At 37.8% G+C, this 21,276-nt stretch overlaps 1 protein-coding gene across 1 annotated transcript in view; it reads left to right on the top strand.

The window, feature by feature from the left end:
• LOC124711995 overlaps nucleotides 1–1,206 on the top strand; it is a 34,867-nt gene extending 33,661 nt beyond the window's left edge. The window contains exon 7 of the mRNA XM_047242281.1: nucleotides 1,031–1,206. Within this exon, the coding sequence (XP_047098237.1) occupies nucleotides 1,031–1,060 (30 nt within the window). The 3' untranslated portion in view covers nucleotides 1,061–1,206. The remainder of the gene's footprint in view (nucleotides 1–1,030) is intronic.
• Nucleotides 1,207–21,276: the final 20,070 nt, after the last annotated feature.

Below are 21,276 nucleotides of genomic sequence, written 5' to 3'. Positions count from 1 at the left end.
AGTGGACCTCGTGAAAAGAATGTTGAAGAGGCGATTACCACTACAAACAATGAAATATGCGCCACATAGAAAAAGAAGTCTTGGAAGAACCAGAAAGAGATAGCAAACGCGGGCAATCTAGTTTCTTTTGTAGCAATACTACTACTGTACTATTTGTTTATTCTTCATTGTTAGCGAATGAGCCGTCCAGGTCACGCGAAATCGATACCTGTTGGCGGTGGTTTTAGACCAATATTCTTTGACGTCAACAAGTGAGTGTGTCCCCGTTGCTGCACCCATGTGTCTTTTTTGCTCCTCCTCTGTTCTTCCTCCAAATCACGTGGTTGACTTCCCTGATTGAATCTCGGTCATTTAAATTTGGCGATCCTAGTTTCTTATCAATTCGATCTAGCAAACTTATTTTTCAAAAATGTGTGATTCCGATGGGTTATACAGTTTGGATCCATTTTCTCTGTGCTTCCATTTAGCTGAGCCGTTAGGATACGCATTGTAACTCTGATTTAGTGTTTGAACTGTAGGTTTCTGCATAGGGTTTTGGATGACATATTCCATCACTTATTTCGGTCCTTAAATTTTTCTCATTTCTTAGTTCTTTTACTTCCAATTCACTTGTTGACATTTTGTGTCGAAAAGCATGTGTCTCTGACAAGAAGAGTCTTTCTAGTTTGATCACTATTCTATAACGTCGGATTTTGCAGTTACAGGAAATGTAATTTTTGTCTAATTTTTTTAAAGTGAAATTCGTTTTCTATTTTCATAATTACAGGTTCTCAGGCTTCCTAATTGTTAAAATTTTCAGTGATCCATTCGCGAATGTATTTATATTTTCTAATACGGTGTACTTTGTTACTGCCAATTCCGAGCTCACGGTGTGCTGTTTAGTCATAAACTTTATTGTTGCACATTTTGTAGTTTTTAGTTCAGCCTGCTCAGCTTGATGGCACGATTGATCATACTAGTTTTTCAAGCTTTGCAATGATTCTCTACTCTAAAAAACTCTGTTGAAATGAATTTGTGGCTTGTGTTTCAGAAACTGGCGAGGCTAGGAAGCTCTCACTGAGACCACACTCAGGCAACCATCAGCGCAGCCCATCACAGCACGCGTGGAACGCCGCCACCACCAGCGGACCACGCAAACCATTCTGACACTCACTGCTGCACGGCAACTGTATTTACCCACAACGAAATAAAGAGATGTGAAATGTACTAAAAGTAATTTTCTCGTCCTCGCACACAAATATCCTTCAGTCAATGTCGAGCAGGAGGAAAGACGAGTCGTATCTAACGAGAGCAGCCAGGCGCATTGCTAAAAGCCAGTAGGATATCAGATGACTTGCTACAAATTTTTGCTTCACTTGACGAGTTTAATATTGTGTACAGTAGAATGCACTGTGATCGAAATGTAATGATGTACATGATCAGTAATCCCTTACGTTATTCAAGATTAGAGGGCACGAATTTTACACTAGTGAAAAAGGTAAGTGACCATAATGCACTGCTTCTCACCTACCTGTCAAGGTTTCAACGAGAGTACTTATCAGACGTTTCCATCAAAGAAAGTTTTCATAGCAGGAACTGCCATAGGCGTTATGGTATACTGACCAAGCCGCTCGACTCACAGTAGCGAGAAACAAATTTAAATCATTGTTTAGATTGTCCTTCGTTTCGTTGAGAACCGTTTGATAAATGTATGTCTGGTTTTATGCCCGATGCCCTGCCCTGCATCTTTTGCTGCATCATTTCCTTTGAGTTCGTTGTGGGTTGTTCAAATGGCTCTAAGCACTATAGGACTTAACATCTGAGGTCATCAGTCCCCTGGACTTATAACTTATTTAAACGTAACTAACCTAAGGACATCACACACAGCCATGCCCCTAGGCAGGATTCCAACCTGCCACCGTAGCAGCAGCAGCGCGGTTCCGGACTGAAGCGCGTAGAACCGCTCGGCCACAGCGGCCGGCCGTTTTGGGTTGTAAAAATTTCAATTTTTTTTCCTGGCTAGGGCTGGGTGAGACACTGAAGTCAGCGTGTAACTTCTTTCTTCCCGGAGGACTGCTAATCTTGTGACACATGCACGCTGCCATCTGCTGCATTCTGTATGACGTTGGGTAGCAGCTCATAATGGCTCAGGCATGTTACGTAAGACTTTGTACACAACAGTAAGAAGCGGACTACTGAGTGGTGCGACAGCTGTCGTCATATGAAAGCTGGACAAGAGTAGAAATGATCAGCGAAGGAGTAACCACAGTAAACAGAAGATTTTCATGACCCTAGAATTGTCACGTCAGTTTTTGTAACGTCAGTGGTCGCGTGGCTGACACTGTCAACCAACCATACTTTCCTTAAAGGTGTGAAAAATACTGCCTTAGGGTGCTTCGTATTGAAAAAAATAACTTGGTTGTGTATCTTACATACATAAACACATATTTTAGTTTTTGAACTTTATTTATACCCAATAGGTAGTTGCAAAAACTAATAAAGTATCCTACCCTTTAACAACGAATTTTTAACACAGATATTAATTTCACACTTGGCCTACATTTATTTCGCAGTGCATGGTACTTCAACAGCACCTTTGTGGATCGAGCAGCGAAAGAGTCCCGATTTAGCAGCGGCACGAGAAAGGTGGCGAGCGAGGCGCAGTACTGGGAGCAGTCCACGTGCTCGTATGTGGCGGAAAACGACTTGGCCGCACCCGATATGTCAGCGCGGCTTAGTTATAGTTGAGAGTCGGTGTTTTAGTTATAGTTGAGAGCCGTTGTTTGGGAAGCCGTAATTTGGAAAGGAGCTCCACCTTTGCATGCAAGAGCGCTTCGGTTGCACAATACTGGTGTTGCCCGAAGTAGATCGGCGGTTAGAGCAACGAGTGGATGTCTGTACAGCTGTCACTACACTCTCGCTGCTTGCATCCTGGTTGCATTTACACACGAGTTCTGGATAGCTCCACGTGAAGCTGAGTAACTATTATTGAGTACTTGCCTATCTGTTTGCTGTAGTTGTTCATCTTGCAAAACTGTAACTCACTCTGCTCTTGTGGGGCACCATTAGTTCCTCTATTTCGTGGCTGGTCATTTGTTTGTTTTAACTGTTCATGTTACAACGTTGTAATTGCGTTTGCTCTGGTGGGGCCCATTATTTGTTTGCATGTGTGGGACCAATAGTGACTGATTTCTTAATCACGTCTTATCGCATCAATTTAATGATGTGTTTAATGTATTGCCAGGAAGTATGCGCTAGAACGACGTGTAAAATAAAATAAGATAGCAAGAGTACGGCTCCATAATCCCACTGAGGTAGTAACGGATGAATTTTAATGCTGCAGATTTGGTCTTGAGTTAAGTAATTACAAAGCTTATGGTAAGGGGGTCCCGCTGTAATTTGTTGTGTATTTCAAGTTCTTTTGTTAAAGGGGATTTATGTGAATGCTGTTTTAGGTTTGAGCAACTGTCAGTTTGTTATTATAAATTTGTTTAAAGGTTACTACATGCATTTTTGAGATAGCCATAGACATTTTAAACTTTTTACCACAAATAGTTATCAAGCTTAAGTTGAAACTTAAATCAGGGTCGTAACACAGAAGAAATTCCATCCTGCTGACTATGAAATGAGAGTGGAGTTTGTCTGGAGGTGTAGGCTTTTAATCAAACTTTGTTTCTGTTGTGTAGCCACCATACAACTATCTCATGAATTGGTACTGAGAACGTTACGCCATCAGTCGTCAAATATGCTTATTTGTAGCACATTTTGTTTCCGAACTACATTATCAAATGCTATAACCGACAACTGGTCGCACACGATTTTGAGTGCCAAATCTTTGTCTCGTTAAATAGTAATTTAGACTACCAGAGCACATACAAATGCAGTGAATGTCTGCATTCAAACTTCCATAATGAGTTCATAAACAACAACTATTTGCCCCATAGTAATAAGGTAATCTTATCTCCAAGGTGGGCAACAGTAACATACATTAAAAACAAATCCTAAGATGCAAGTATATATGGCGTATACAGATAAAACAATATTGTTCCAAATTATTTTATAAGCGGGCACCTAAATAATATAGGAAGAAACAGACTGGCTAATTTGATAAAATTAAAATTTAAAACCATCTTGATCGCAATTTTTTTCATTGGTGTGAGTGACCGGTTTCGACTCTTTCATAGAGATGGTGGATGGACACTGACAGACGAGTTCTGTCGACCCTCGACGCTCGCGTAACTGCAGTCACGGAAAACCTGAATCAGGATGGCCGGACGCGGGATTGCAGCTGCCAGATGCGACTCCAGTGTGCTACCCACGTTCAAGAACACAAAATGAGAAAAATCATACAGTATAATGTAATACTATAATCACATGATACTATTACAAAGTCTAGTGCTATTACAGAGTCAAATAACTACAAACCAATCATTTGGTGAGAACTATACCATAAGAAAAGCATACATAGGCATGCAAAACGTTATAAGAGGCAATACGACTAAAAACAACAGCATAAAAACTAAAAAACAGCCAAAACAATTCCAGCATCACGTCCTCATTTTATTACAACATGTGTGACCCCACTATGAATCTCTAACCGATTTCAACTGATTCACCCGTAATCTGAACGTAGCATATGCCCAATACACCTTATATAATCCAACATCACCGGTATGAAAAACCTAACAGTGAATTTAACAATCAGAAGATATGTGATTCCAATGGCTCTAAGCACTATGGGCTTAACATCTGAGGTCTTCAGTCCCCTAGACTTAGAACTACTTAAACCTAAGGACAGCACACACATCCATGCCCGAGGCAGGATTCAAACCTGTCTGAAGCGCCTAGAACCGCTCGGCCAGAACGGACGGCTACATAGGTGATCGTAACTGGATGACACTACCTGTGAAATTATTCTTGCATCATAAAATTGTAATACCTTATCCGTTTCCGACCTGAATTTTTTCTGGATAAAGGAAAACTTTTCCTTATGTGGTAAAGCTCTTAGGTGACTTTTTAACGATTTTAGATATATGATTTATAGAAACATATGCACCCATTTTAAAAACATTTTGTATGCTTGATTTCATTTTATGCACTAAAGTAACTAATTACGAAATATTCTCTATTTAATAAACTGTAAAATGATCATTCAATAATTACCAAGCAAAACAACAATAACAATATTCAATTATACAGTGGAACGTAGCAAGCCATCCACATCCGTGTAGTCTGGTGCTGCACACTGCTACATTGACTTACTGATATTATAGTGACGCCCAACAGGTGGCAGTACTTGCAGATGATGAAATGGTTGAACATTAACAAATGTGTTCCTCAAGTTTACATTGAGAAAAAATGCTTCTGTTGCAGCTAAGACACAGTAAAACTTAATGTACACAGTTGTAGCCAGTAGCCAGAGGATCTGAAAGGGTTAAAAAGGAGGGGGGCGGGGGTCGCAGAGACGCCTCAGTGTTCTATTCCAACGTATATATATATATATATATATATATATATATATATATTATTCAATATTTGTGCCATGTGTGTGACAATGCAAAATACATATTAATAGTAGCTAAAACACTCCTACATCATAGAAATGTAAATGTTGGAAAAGACAATGTGGGAGTTGAGGTGTGAGTAATATAAAACCCTTGTATCCAAGACAAACAATTATTAAACCTTTGTAGTATTAAGTCCCTAATAACAGAAAAGGTACATACTTACTGTACTGTAGTATCTTAGCATGAATGTGACGTAGTAAACAAACTCTCTCTTAACACATTATTTAGATACCAACAGAAGTGGCAGCCTGCTAGATGTGCAAACAAGATTTAGATAGAAGCTGCTGTCACAGCTAACAATGATGTCACAAGAAAGGGGCCAGTTTATAAAAATTTATGTACAATGCACATGTAAAAACTGTACAGAGTTGGGAAAAGGGTGTCTGATACATGACAAGGTCAGGCCACGCCAAGGAACTACGATTTAACCATATTAAGTACGTTATATCATGTGACATTGTACTATCATGTGACATGCCAATAGCATAATGTGACTGTTGTATAATATTGTACATGTCTATGTATATTTTCATATGTGGTGGTTTCCACCAAAAGATTGGTTTGTTTTCATCATGCGACATTTTAATATCGTGTGACATTACAATAGTAACATGTGACTATTATATTGCATAATACTGTACTGGAAAAGAGGAAAACCCTTACATAACTGTATGTTCTTTTATTGTATTTCTTTTATTGTAATTTGCGTGCATGTGTATATCTCTGTGAATGTACTACAGTGTACAATTATGTGGTCTTCGACCTAGTATCTTTGACTTTGGCTTTTAGCTTCTTTCACCAACTTTTTTGTGTTAACATACTGGGTCTTGTTGTGCCTGAGCAGTGGTGCGGTGTACTTGCTGCTCTCATATGTTTTCGTGTTTTCAGTTTTGTTTGCTGTTTGGTTAAGCCTGCAATACGGCGTTAAGTATCAATTTTCTTACGTTTTCAAGTTAGTAATGGATTATACTTTCCTGGCTAAATAGTATGTATGTCTTGTGAAGTTGTCACAATAGATATTTTTCGTAAGTACACTTAACTCTTTCCAATTAATAATTATCATGAAAATATATTTTGTATTGAGATTAACAGTTTTCATTTTGTTTCAGTTTTTGTGCTAGAACTATGAAAATAGTACATGATCGAAACTGGTGGTGAAGAAATGTATTGCAAGATAACATAGTGTGTGCCATTCATTTCTGTATATCGATGCTGCTGACAGGTGCCTGAAAAACAATTTTGTGCTGATAATTAGCTGCGACATTTCCGAATTACTTTGTGATTCATATTTTTTAGCTGTGTCTGGGGTGAACGTGATATTTTTGTCTGCTTGTGAGGCTCCACCAGTTGATAAAGCAAGCCGACGCCCGTTTCTAATCGCTTCGCTCTCTCGTGCGTTTAGGTCAGTATGGTGTAAAAGTTTTGTATTTGATTAAGTTGTGGAGTAATGTGCTCCACACTTGATTTTTCTATTCCTACTGAGTTGGCGTCACAGTTTTGCATCATAGGTATTTTGAAAATCGAAGGATTGTGCACAGGCAGGAACACTCATAATACATTTGTGGGTGCTTGCTTGAAAATTCTGCTTGTCACTTTCTGAAGCATCAGAATTATAAATTTTATGTTTTGATTTTCTTAGTAATTAATTGGTGGAGTAATTTCTCTTTATGTATGTCACAGTGGCAACCATTGTACATGACTGACGGGAGTATTTCTCTTCTTTCCGGCCTTGAAGCTCAGTCGCAAATGCGGTGGCACACTGGGTGCCATTGGAGCATTGCAAATACTGAATTCTTGCCTGGACTAGAACATCCACGGCGTAATAAGGTATATACGTTTACTGAATTCATAATTATTAACCAGCTAACAGGGGGCCGAAGCGTCGCAGTTAATCTATTCTGCTGCAAATTTGAGTGAGATAGGCAAAAAAAGTTTAGTGCTGTTTAATCTCCTAAGTTATTGTTTTGTGAGGCACCCGTGGACATGTCTTACTGACTTTATATTTAAAAAAAACAAGCTTACGATAGATGGTAGCTTAACTCCGACATTGCCGGTACAAGCCCGGGGCCTCATCTCCCAAGTGATGTGGAAGGAGGAGGGTGAGCTGTAACACCTCGTTAAAAAAAATGGGACCCCTGCCTAATGTTGCTAGATGAAACCTGGTCAACGGTCTCGAAGGTGGAAGACGAATATGATTTCCAACGACAGAGATAGCGGAAGAGCCTAGTGGAGTTAACCATTAATTAAAAATCAAATCAAAATCCAAAAGCGACTGTTCTCAAATTGGGCGGTCTTTGGTGAGCGTCTGACTCCATGTAAGGGACGGCTGTGAATAATCCTTCGCGGTTAAGAACCTCGGTGGCAATAAAAGGTGGCTCTAGAAGTCAGCCTCAGAACTCAAAAAATTATCAATCATGGAAAAGTGTGATGTGCAACTAATTACCCCAGGTGGTCAACCCACCACACATAAGTGCGCAAGCAGACATTCCGATTCTGGGGAGTCGGCAATGTCACGCAAAGACGAATCGGAGCGTCATGGAACCTCAAACAAAATACAATACAGGAAAGCAAACAACTTAGCAACTTTTAATGCAAATTCACTTTTGAAAGTGGGGAAACACAAGACTCTAACAGGCATATTAAATGAAGATAGATTCATCATTACAGCTGTGCAAGAGACCAGGTTGTTGGATGAGGACAGCTTTGAATCGGGAGAATTATACTTAAGGGGAAGACGGGGACAAGAGTTATGAAAAATTTTCACAACCTAGGGACAGATTTCGTAATTGACAAGAAAGTATTAGGCTCCATTATCAGTTTTCATCTACCTCTGAAAGGCTATCCACACTCACGTTTAAGTCGACCAACAATTGATATACCATTGTAAACGTTCACGTCCCTATTAACATTGACAACAAAAAGAATATGGAGAAGGTGGAACTATTCTGGAACAAACTACACAACACGATGCAAAAGATCTCCGAAAAACATAACGTCATCCTTCTAGGGGATTTTAAGGCCCAAGTGGTGGGAGAGAAAAGGTTCAGGCATATATACCCGGCACATAACAGGACAAACCAAAATGATATCAGGCTCATCGAATTATGCAAGGCGCACTGTTCGGTCCTGAAGTCAACTACATTTAAGCAATTGCCAAGAAAGCAGAAGACGTGGATTTCACCTAACCATTTCCTGGGAGAATTCCAGTTATATCATGTTGCGATAAAGCGGAAATTTCGTAAGGAAATCCAAAATGTTAGGGTTCTCAGAGGGGCCAACCTCGACTCTGACCACTACCTATCTAAAGTGAAACTGAAGATCATCCCCAAGAGTAACTTTCACAGAAAAAAACCTTGCACCAAGGAGATTTAAACCAGAGAAAATAAATCAGAGGAAAGAGGAATGTGGCAAGTTAACCAGCGAACTAGAAGACCAGGACTGGAATCAGATGAAGAAGAGTCTTATAACCAAGGCAGAGCAGCTTGGTCCTGTTACCAGGATGAAGAAGCACAGGTGGTGGAACGATGAGTAATAGACTACTTGATCTGAGGAAGAAGGCGTGGCACATCTGGCACCAAAAAAGGACGAGAGTGCCTGGTATCACTTTGTGCAAACTAGAAAGATGGTGTCCAAGGAAATCAAGAAACTTAAGAAGGCCCAAGAAGACCAACTGCTCAGGAAGGTAAATGACCACTTTGCTAAGAAGAACATTAGAAAGTATTGTCGGATCTTCAGGGAGAAGCTAAGCAGATATGAACCCCCAACTCTCGTTCAGGACAAAAAAGGGAACATGGCGTATAGTAACAGTTGTAACTGTAAGATACTAGCAAAATACTTCTTGGAACTTCTAAACTGCGAGGAACCACACCAAGAGATGGCGTTCTATGGTGGACCGAAGTCATCATCCAACCCAGACCCTAAACCCCCATCTGTAAGTGAGAGCCAGGCAATACTAAAACATATGGAAAACTTCAAGGCATCAGGGGAAAATCAGATAACAGCCGAATTACGGAAGTATGCTAGTAAAACTAGGAGATATGGAAGAAAGGAATCATTCCAGAGGAATGGAAAATGGCCCTCATACACCCTCTTCACATAAAAGGTCCAACAACTACAGAGGGATTTCCCTGGTGGATGTGACCTACAAGATATTGTCCAGAGCTTTACTACAAAGAACGTAATCTCAGTTGGATTACCGAACTGGGGAGTATCAAGTACGGTTTGGGAAAGGAAGATACTGCCCTGAACAGATCTTAAACCTCAGAAACGTTTTAGCATATCAGAAGCAGAAGGCGAAACCGTATACAGTGACTTTTGTAGACTTTCAGAAAGCTTACAATTCCGTAGACTGAGAGTCGTTGTTCAATATTTTGGGTGAGCTTAGCTTGGATGGGAAAACTCTAAACATCATCAAGAAGACGCTAACGAATACGTCCTCTAAAGTCTGATTCATGGGTGAACTATCGGAACCTTTTGAGATCAGAACAGGGATCTGACAAGGGGATGGTGTCTCACCCCTGCTGTTTAACTGTGCACTCGAAAAAGTTGTGAGAGAATGGAATGCAAGAACGAGACGAGGAAACACCATTAAGTGTTTGGCACTTGCTGACGACATGGAGGAAGCTAAAGAAAAAATCGCTGAGTTACAAGAGAAGGCAGGGAAATTAGGATTTAACATTTCTTACGAGAAGAGATTATGACGAATATACTAGATACTCCTAAGAGAATTAAAATAGGAGCTCAAAAAATAGAGGTAGTCAGCAGTTTCAAGCACCTAGGGGAATGGATTGGATGGAACAACCTTGAAGAGAAAGCAATTGAAGCCAGAAGGAGCAAAATGGAACTAGCTTTCCAGAAAAAACACATACAATTAGAAAGCCCTCTCTTGGTACACCAAAGTAAGGGATTATAACACAGTAATTAAGACGGAAGCAATCTAAGCAGACACTAGTCATGGGGAGGAAGGGACAAATGGAGAAATTGGAAATGAAGGAGAGGAAAATTTTGAGGAAAATCATGGGTCTCAAATTCCAAAATAAGAAATAAAGTTTCTATAGAAACGAAGCCCTCCACGCAATGTCGGAGAGACTCTCGGAAACCACGAGGAAAAGGAGGATTGATTACTATGGACACATACTGCAAATGAATCCCGACAGACTAATAAGCAAATCTTTGAAAATCTTTGACTTGTTCTGAATCGTACAGTCAAGACCGTGACCAAAGACAAAACTAAGAGGTTCCAAGTTAAGATCAACACCAGGAAACCGATTCAGATATCAGAGGAGGAAAGAAAGAAGAGATTAGAGAGAGTGAAAACTATTGGGAGAAAAAGAGAGGACAAGCATCTAAGAAGTGATTGTTCTGACGTACCCCAGAGATGGGTGATTCGAAGTAAAAAAAAAAAAAAAAAAATTGTAGGTTCTACCTTAAAGCCTATACTGGCCCTGTTAAACTTAAATAATAGGTTACTACCAGAAAAACTGATACTGGATCAGCTGTACACATGTTTCAATTTATATACATCACATATTTATACGTTAAGTGTAAGTTTCCTGATAAGCGCCTCTTTACTTCAGAATTCTGATTCCGGCGAACATTAGCAACAGCTCAACTGATTTTTGTTGGCTCCCTTTTATCTTGAGATACTGGTTGGGATGGGCCTTTTGGTCGTATAAATTAAAATTCCTATAAAGTTATAAGAATGGCTCATTGGGGAAGCTGTGAGTGATTGCTTCTAGTTGGATTAGTGTTGTAACCTCCCCACCGTAATTTTAAAAGGAATGAAAATGACAATACTCAATACAAATGGGAGCCAAGTGTAACCTCCCTACAAAAATTTTAAAAGAAAAGGACGATACTAATTAGAAATGCTGATGGACATGGCTCTATGCGTAACCTGCCCACAATGAAATGTACTGACCATGGCAACAAAAAATGTGAAATTCGCAATCTGACTCAAATATAAATCCTTCAAAAAATTAAAGTCCATTCAGTGACAAAAAAATTCAATTAAACCGAAATATCGGTCTTTGGCCCTGTGTAAAACAATCAGAATTAAAGTCTTACCTCGGAATAAATGGATGTCACATATCTGCTCTTGTTGTTGCGCACCGCTTGGAGGAACTGCATTGCAAATAATAATATTCTGTTTTTTTTTTTGATTCTAGTGAAATTTTTCTTCAAAAGAAGTGGAATGAAATGGGAAGTGCAACGAAATCTTGAGTTCAATAAAAAACTAAATTTTTTGAAAAAATGCTTTTGAAATAAAAATTATTATTGGGGAACTTGTTGGAGAATAATTACAATAAATAAATTTTTACATTATCTAATGATTATATTAATTAATGGTATACCTTATTCACCATCTTGACCAGTGTTGCCGACCGCCTACATCACACAACCGCACTGGGCTGCTACTACTGACCGACCGCTCTGCATGACGACTAAACCGAGCTACAGACTCGCAACGACTGAACTGACAGACTCGCAACGACAGACTGACAGACTCGCAACGACTACCACTGACAGACTCGCAACGACAGACTGTACTGCACTGCATAGCGACAACTAACTCGCAAAGACTACTACTGACTGAGAACCGCTCGCAACACTCGCGCGGTCAAGCGCATACTCTCTGGTCACAGATGCTACAATGCCTCGCCATCGCTGCTGCGTTACATACGTGTTTCATAACCCTCCACTGGGGGGGCAAAAATTTGGCAGCGATGGTGAGTCATTTGGACTTGCCAAGCGCGGCAAAATTTTTCTTTAATTAACAAAATTCTACAACTTACAGAATATTTAAATGTTGTGCACACGCACTCAGTACAAAATATACCAGACAAAGACAAAATGTGAATACAAAACATAGTAGCAAATCAGAAAAGTATATACAAATTATTTGACAGATAACAAAGTGCACAGGCACTGAAAAAATTCTTTAGCATATGCAGAACAAATAAACAGACTGGCAAGAATAATTAGATGTAGTACATAAAGTAAATGTTGTGCACACGCACTAAGTACAAAATATATCAGACAAAGACAAAATGTGAGTACAAAACATAGTAACAAATCAGAAAAATATATACAAATTATTTGACAGATAATAAAGTGCACAGGCACTGAAAATATTCTTTAGCATATTCAGAACAAATGAACAGACTGGCAAAAATATTATATTGACAAGTGACATAAGTGTATTCGCATTCAGCGAATCGAAAAATGTATAACCTATGAACTATGTGGCAAGAATCAGGATAGGAAAGGGAAGGATTGCATCATGGTTGTAGCACTTTAGATTGCACACAGCTGCTCTGAAAGTCCATATCTTTCCACAGAAGTACAACACCAAGTGACACAACTTGAAGTTCTTTTCCCATCAGAATTTATCAGTGTAGCCAAGACACTGAACTGTCGTAGTAATGTTCCATGTTTTCATTTTGGCAGTACATTAGGTACACCAAACAGTGGGACCATAATAATGTCTTCATCGCTCATGGTGGTGGACAGCATGTCGTGTCAACACCACACTCTTACAAGGCACACCAACGTAGAATTAGTGCAAAACCAAAGATAGTGCTCCATGATCATTAGGATAAACAGGACAAATGGACATTGCAGTAATTCAGGGTAGTCAGCTCATAAGGTGAAGGACATTAAGTCACATAATATTGTCAATTACAGTAGTAGTGTGCGGCATTCATAGCCCAGTTATTGAACATTTCTGTACCATGTATGTAGTATTACAGAAAAATGTTCATTAATTGTTTTACATAGAATCAGTAATCTTCTTTTCCTAGTTACAAAGCATTATTAAATAATCGCATTCTTTTCCAGTTACAGAGTATAATTAAGAATCATTAGCCTTTTCCTAATTACAGTTAATTAATCATTTGTCATTAATTAATCATTTGTCTAATTACAGTTAATTAATCATTTGTATAATTACAGTTAATTAATCATTTGTCGTTAATTAATCATTTGTCTAATTACAGTTAATTAATCATTTGTCGTTAATTAATCATTTGTCTAATTACAGTTAATTAATTAATCATTTGTCATTTCGATATAGTAAGAAATATTAGCCTTAATTAATTACAAAGCATTATTAAACAGTACCATAGTTAATTAATTATGTGTCATTCCAATCTATTAAGAATCATTAGTCTTTTCCTAATTACAAAGCATTATGAAACAGTCACATTCATTTCCAACAACAAAGTATCAACATTGGAAACAAGAGCTAATCAATGGCATAATTAATAACAATTCGTGGAGTGACATTAATTATTGGCACTCAGTGGCCAGCAAGTATTGAATAAAATCATCATTCAGTATTATTCAGATTATTACGAAGTCATTATTAAAAATCAGTTAATTACAGTCATAGCATTAATAATCATGGGCATTACAAGTACTCATTACAATAAACAGTGTTCCTCATTCAGTAGTATTCAGATCATTACAAAGGCATTATTAAAATCAGTTAATTACAGTCAAATCATTAGTAATCACAAGCATTATAAGTGGTAACATTACAATAAACAGTGTTCCTCCTTCAGTAGTATTCAGACCATTACAAAGTCATTATTAAAATCAGTTAATTACAGGCAAATCATTAATAATCACAGGCATTATACGTAGTATCATTATAATAGACAGTGGCAGTTATTAGCTAGTGACAAAGCATTATTTTGAATATAGTCTCATTAAGAGGTCATTACTCAAGTGACATGCTATTCAGAGTTGATCAGTATTATTCAGAATTATCATAAACTAGTGACATTATGTGGGACTGGTAATACATTTTTTTGGTAGCAATGCATTGCGTTGGGATCGATAATTAATTGCTGAGGCATAATACTTTTTGCTTTTGACCTATTGCTGCAAATGAGGATAGGTAACGTCATTCGTCATGAGTCAGCTGTAGCAAGATTATGTAACAAGGCAGTACATGTGATCACATTTATAAACGATAGACACAAATGGGTAAAAATATAAAAATGCAAGTACTAGAACAGGTATAATAAGTAACAGGTTTAGTAAGTGTCATGAAAAACTTCTCCTGGAAAAAATACAAAAACGGATTATTGACCTGAAAGAAGAAACGCACACTATGCTGAAAAGTAGTGAACTTCGAATTAACAGGCAGTGAAGTGTGTATAAAAATGTGTTCCATAGCTGTCCTTTCCAAAACTTTCAGTCATCCTACTATGCAATGTAACACCTGCTGTCAAAGCAAACTGCAACAAATACTTAAATAACTACATAGCATAAATACATAACTTCAACATTATCCTCATCTGTAAAGAAAAACTTCATTATCCATATCATCATAACTTCACCATTATCATCACCTGTAAAGAAAAACTTCATTATTCATAATACCATTTCCTTCATCATTATTCATCAGTATTCACTATCATCTGCAAAAAATCACTTCATTACTCATTACATAACTATTCCTTATCTCTAGCATATTTCATCACTAAAACTAAGATGTGTAGTTCTCTCTGACAGCCTGCATCAATCACCTTGTATTCTGAAAGAAAAAATTAGTTAAGACTGCTATTCTGTGATGAGTATAGTATATTCTTGTTAATGTTTGTTAATCCTGATCCATTTACTCTTCCTCATAAAGTTATTGCATCTCCTTTCGTTTATTCCGTAGGTGAAATTCCCATTTATGTTAAATTTATTTCTTAGAATCATCATTCCTTTCTGAAATTGATGAACGAAGATTAATGTCCTGCATTTAAATCATATACCCACTAGATAATGACTGGTTTATGGTAACATAATTAACCCTACAGCATAACATGACAGAAAACGTAATATGTCAAAAACATTGACAGTGTTCAAAAACAAAGATATACACAGAATAATACAATGCAGTAGCAAAAAAAATGTTAAACATTCACGATCTTGAGGTGTCATATGGCAACAAAAAATGTCAAAGTCGACTGGTGTGTGTTATATCTTAACTATTTCATAGTGCATACAAACAAAACTGGAGTACAGTCATATACACAAAAAAATGGAAAATGTGCACGGTCTGATGTGTAACGACAAGAAAAGCGACCTGCTAACCTTACCTTGCCGGGCACTTGCCAAGAAAAAACACGATAATCATCAATAAGTAGTCACATAAATATAATTGCAAAAATAGTCATAAATGTGTAAATTCATCTGGAAAAATATGCACGGTCTGATGTGTAACGACAAGAAGAGCGACCTGCTAACCTTACCTTGCCGGGCACTTGCCAAGAAAAAATACGATAATCATCAGTAATTAGTCACGTGAAATAATTGCATTAGTAAATGGCATCATAGTGTGTTGAATCATACAGTGGTTTCACTCAATAAACGGTTTAATGTTTGAGATATGGTGATTGCCTTTCGATTTTCTGGTTCTCAAAGTTTCGACGTGTACAACATTGGGGTGAGGGATGCTGCGAATCCGATATGGACCTGCGTATAGAAGTTCAAATTTACTGCACTTACCTTTTAATTTGCTGGATAAATAGTGTGTACGTACTAGTATCTTCTGTCCAACGTGAAAGACGCGGCGTGTACAAACCTGTTTTTGCTGTCTTCTCCGGCGCTCTGCGGCACGTTTGATGTTGTTCAGCGCAATGTCAATTATTTCATGATGTCGTAGGCGACGACTTTTGGGAAATTCTATTAATTCTTTAATTTTGTTCGGTGGTTCAACGTTTTTCAGTATAACAGTCGGAGATAGCATAGTGGATTCATTTGGAATGGAATTAACTACATCTTGGAATGAGAGTATGTGTGTATCCCAATCAATATGTCTTTTGTGGCAGTATATTCTACACAGTTTACCAATTTCCTTCATTAATCTTTCACAGGGGTTCGAAGAAGCATGGTACTTGGATATATAAATCGGAGAAATGTTTCTAGCTCGTAACATGCGTGTCCATACACTACTACGAAATTGTGATCCATTGTCGGAAATTACTTTCATTACATGCCCTACATGAGATAGAAAATGTTTTATAAATGCATTTGAAACAGTTTTAGCAGTAGCTTTGCGTAATGGAGTGAAAGTAACAAATTTTGAAGTGAGCTCAACAGCGACAAATATGTAGCAAAAACCTCTGTTAGTTCTGGGAATCGGACCAAAAATATCTACAGCGGCCATGTGTCTTAATTTCACAGGTATAATGGGATATAAAGGAGGAATATGTGAAGTGGTGTCTGATTTAGCTTTCTGGCAAATTTTACAAGACGCTAAAACTCGTCGTATACGTTTCTCCATGTTGGCAAAATAACAGTTCTGTCTCAGTATAAGAAAACATTTTCGTGCTCCGTAATGTGCGTAACTTAAATGAGTGTACCAAATTAGTTTGTTAACCAGTTCGTCAGGAATGCATAATAACCAATTGTTGTTGTCAGGATGAGAGCGGCGAAACAGAATGTCATTGCGTACAGTGTAGTGGTTTCTAATCGTAACATTATTCTTATCTTGCCAAAGCTGTTAAATTTCTTTCCACACATTGTCTTTATTTTGTTCTTGCGCTATGTCCTGTAATGACGATGAAATAAAATTTTCAAATGCAACTTGCTGAATGTACATGACACTGAAATTTGTTTTGCAGAAGTTGGTTGCTAGTCTTGCTGATTGTTACCGAGAGAACGCGATAGTGCGTCTGCTATAACATTTTGTGTGCCGGGAATGTGAACAATCGTAAAATTAAATTCCTGTAAATACAGTTTCCATCTGCTCAATCTGTCGTGAGTGAATTTAGCTGAAAGTAAAAATTGTATCGCTCTGTGATCTGTGTAAACAGTGGTATGTCTGCCATAAAGAAAGTGCCTAAATCTCGTGAAAGCCCATACAACACATAATGTTTCCAATTCTGTAACAGAATAATTTCGTTCAGCAGGTGACAGAATGCGGCTTGCAAATGCGATGTTTTTAATTACTGTAGAACCATCTTCTTCAATTTCCTGAAAAATGTGTACTCCTAAAGCGGTATTAGAACTGTCGGTGGCAATGGAAAAAATTTCTAGTAAGATCTGGGTGCGATAATAGTGGTGCATTCAACAAAGCATGTTTCAAATAACATTCTCGTGAACAAAATTCTGCGTGTCAAAAGTAATGTTTGCGTTACTGTAATATGCAATCTGTGCTGTATCTGGTTAAAATTTATCGTACGTGTTATTATTTACGGTAGAATGTTGTGGCATATCCACTATATGAACTGTTCTGTTATTTCTTACTGACGTGTTACACTATGGATGACACCTATTGTCTGTTTCATTCATGATTATTTGTTGTTGCTGATGTTCTTGCTGCTGAAAGGATCGACTGTTATGAAATGTACGCTGAAAATTGTGCTCATCATTCTTTTTACGTCTGTCATGATAGTAATTTCTATACGGCGCATTCCGATACGAGTTGAAATGGTGTGTTGTCTGTACGTAGTTATTTCTTTGCTGCCATGCGTTACTATTTGTTGGAGCTGGAACTATACGTGCACGCGGCGAAACATTAAAGTTTGGTTGACCTTGTAGACTGCATTGTTGGTTAGGTATGCTAAGCGGCTTACTTTCATGCTGTTGTGGTGAAAAACATCTATTGTTACAAAAATATGGTTCCTATTGCTGAAAATTTTGACGATACTGATGATTACAATTTTATCTGTTATTAAATTTACGGCGGTAGTTGTCATTACGGGAGTGCCTACTGAAAATTGTCACATTCGGTAAAAGATTGTCACATCGGGTTTTCTTTAGTCATTTTTCTTAATTCTAAGTAGAGCAATAGTTAAAGAGCAGTTTTGATAGATATAAAGGATAGTAGAAGAAAAGGCAGCAGTGCAGAAAACTAAAGATGAAACAGCACTACTACAGCTCGGGGCCCTATGCTCGCTACGGCACATATTCATTAAAGCGTAATGAATCCCCTGAGGTCAATTACGCACTGCAACTAAATTTTAGCTTTTGCGTTGCACGCAATAGCGGTAAAATTCCAAAAGCAAATCGCTGAATTCTTGCTAATTCTAATTTCTGCATTATAGGCAATGCTGATAAAAATGCAATACCAAATTGTCGCATCAGGTTCAAAGCTAGCTTCTGCATTACAGGTAATAGCGGTGAAAGTACAAAAATAAATTGTCGTATACAATGCAAATCATGTATCTGTGTTCTGCCATTATTAAATTCCTTACATTTTCTCACAAATGCAAATTCCTTATAATCAACGTTCTCGTCACTGAATTTGATAACACGTTCAGGTTTGTGTGTGAATTTGTTTGTCTGTGTCATTTCGTACTTCAAGTTACGTAGTTTTTCAGATTTTAAGTCGCGTGGCTTTTCGGATTTTAAGTCGCGTAGTTGCTGTAAATTGCTCACATTATACACGCTGCGTAAGTCTGACAAATGTTCATAAAGTGGCGTCTGTTGTGATGTGTTATTGGTGACTGAAATAGTTTTTAATTCTGTTACTTCTTGTTGTAAATTCGACAATTTTCTATGCAACGTGTTATTAGACGAATCGATCTCATTAATTGTCTGCTGTAAATTTTGAAATTCAGGTGTTTGGTTAAATGAAACCGGTGCAGTATCGTCTGATTTATTGTCATTAGTATTTTCGATAACATCAATACGACTGGCCAATTCATCATATTTTTCAGTCAGTATTTTAACCTGATCATCGGTTTTAGAATCAGACGCATTAATCTGTTTTTGCAACTTGCGCTTAGTTTCGCTCAGTTTTTTAACATCAGCTTTGATGACATCGCAATCCTGTGTTAGATCTAATTGTTCGAATCTGTCTGTCACTGTTTGAATATTTACTGTGTGTGTATCTGTTTTTGATTTAAGGTCAGAAATTTCATCCCGTAATCCCGCGTTCAATTGTTCTATGGTATTAATTTTGTCGGACACTGTAGTAATATTATTGTCTACATACGTCTTCGCTTTCGCGAATATTTTACGTTTGTCCTCTTGTCTTTGTGCAGTGATTGATTCCATGACTTGTCGTTTTACTTTGTTTTGATCTTGAATAAATTTGCGGAAACGCGTATCACTGTTCTGTATGTGCTGATTAAAGCGCTCGTTAATCTGAGTGTTCTGCTGTTCGAATTTCGCGTCTATCTTTGCGTCCATAGTGCGCGAAAGTTCTACCGTCATTGCTCTAAACTCGTCCCGTAATTGTGTAGCTTTTTCAGAGCACTGTTTGGCGACTTCGCTAATTTCGTCTCTGAGTGTTTCTGTTGCGGCTGTCTGCATTTCCCTTAATTCTTGCGCAACAGACTTTATTTCTTCGCTATTTTTTCGTGAACAAGCCTCAATTTCCACGCGCAACTGTTCCTTAGTGTCATGGCACTGCGCGGCAACGTCTCTAATTTGTTCACTAAGCTGTCTGTTCTGTTCCCTAAGTTGTTTGAAATTTTCACTCTGTTGTCGGACCTGTTCACTAAGTTTGTCTTGTTTTTTGTCATTATTGTCAAGTTTTTCATTTAAGTGTTTGAAATTTTCGTCATTTTTGTTCTTAGACTGTAGCATTATTGTCATAAATTGTTCCAAAGTAACATTACCTACTTTATTCTCACTACTGTTTGATGGTGTATCTACAATTGTCGCGTTTTGTGTGACCATTTGGTCATTCTGTAATTTACAAAAACGTTTATCAGTCGGATGTACATTGTCAGACACTGTTCCGGAATTAAATAAATCCGTCGTACTTTGTGTATCCTGATCACTTTCATTAGACAAATTCGTCTGTTCGTCACTTAAATTTTCCAAATCGGGTGTGTTAAGCTCGGCAGCGCTCATTACCATAGAGCATTCTGCGTCATCAATTGTCGTCAAGTTAACAGACGAGACAATTGAGTTCGTTTGTTCATCATTAAGGTGAAAGTCATCATTAGTGGTTGGAATGCACTGATTGTTAGTGAACGCAGGATTGTCATCATTACGTTGCGTATCACAATTACTATCGGTCACGTTGTTTAAGTCGGTAATTTCATTCACAATACTTCGCGATACACTATTCACAGTCTTTCGCGGCATTTTTACAATAGTCAAAATTTTTCACAAAACAAATAAGCACAATGCAAAAGCAACACACAAATACAACAAAGCAGCAAATTGCCGTTGACCTGTAGAAAGAAAGTCACAATATTATTAAAAGCGTTGCGCCAAATCCTAATTATCTAAGCAAATAAGAGCAGATATCTGACTGTCGCTCAAAAGACTCTCAACGAAATACGATCCTGGACTGGGTGTCGCCAAGTGTAACCTCCCCACCGTAATTTTAAAAGGAATGAAAATGACAATACTCAATACAAATGGGAGCCAAGTGTAACCTCCCTACAAAAATTTTAAAAGAAAAGGACGATACTAAGTAGAAATGCTGATGGACATGGCTCTATGCGTAACCTGCCCACAATGAAATGTACTGACCATGGCAACAAAAAATGTGAAATTCGCAATCTGACTCAAATATAAATCCTTCAAAAAATTAAAGTCCATTCAGTGACAAAAAAATTCAATTAAACCGAAATATCGGTCTTTGGCCCTGTGTAAAACAATCAGAATTAAAGTCTTACCTCGGAATAAATGGATGTCACATATCTGCTCTTGTTGTTGCGCACCGCTTGGAGGAACTGCGTTGCAAATAATAATATTCTGTTTTTTTTTTTGATTCTAGTGAAATTTTTCTTCAAAAGAAGTGGAATGAAATGGGAAGTGCAAC

This window comes from Schistocerca piceifrons, chromosome 8 (genome assembly GCF_021461385.2).
Source record: "Schistocerca piceifrons isolate TAMUIC-IGC-003096 chromosome 8, iqSchPice1.1, whole genome shotgun sequence".
In the NCBI taxonomy this organism is placed as follows: Eukaryota; Metazoa; Arthropoda; class Insecta; order Orthoptera; family Acrididae; genus Schistocerca; species Schistocerca piceifrons.
This window is presented reverse-complemented; position numbering and strand designations above follow the sequence as displayed.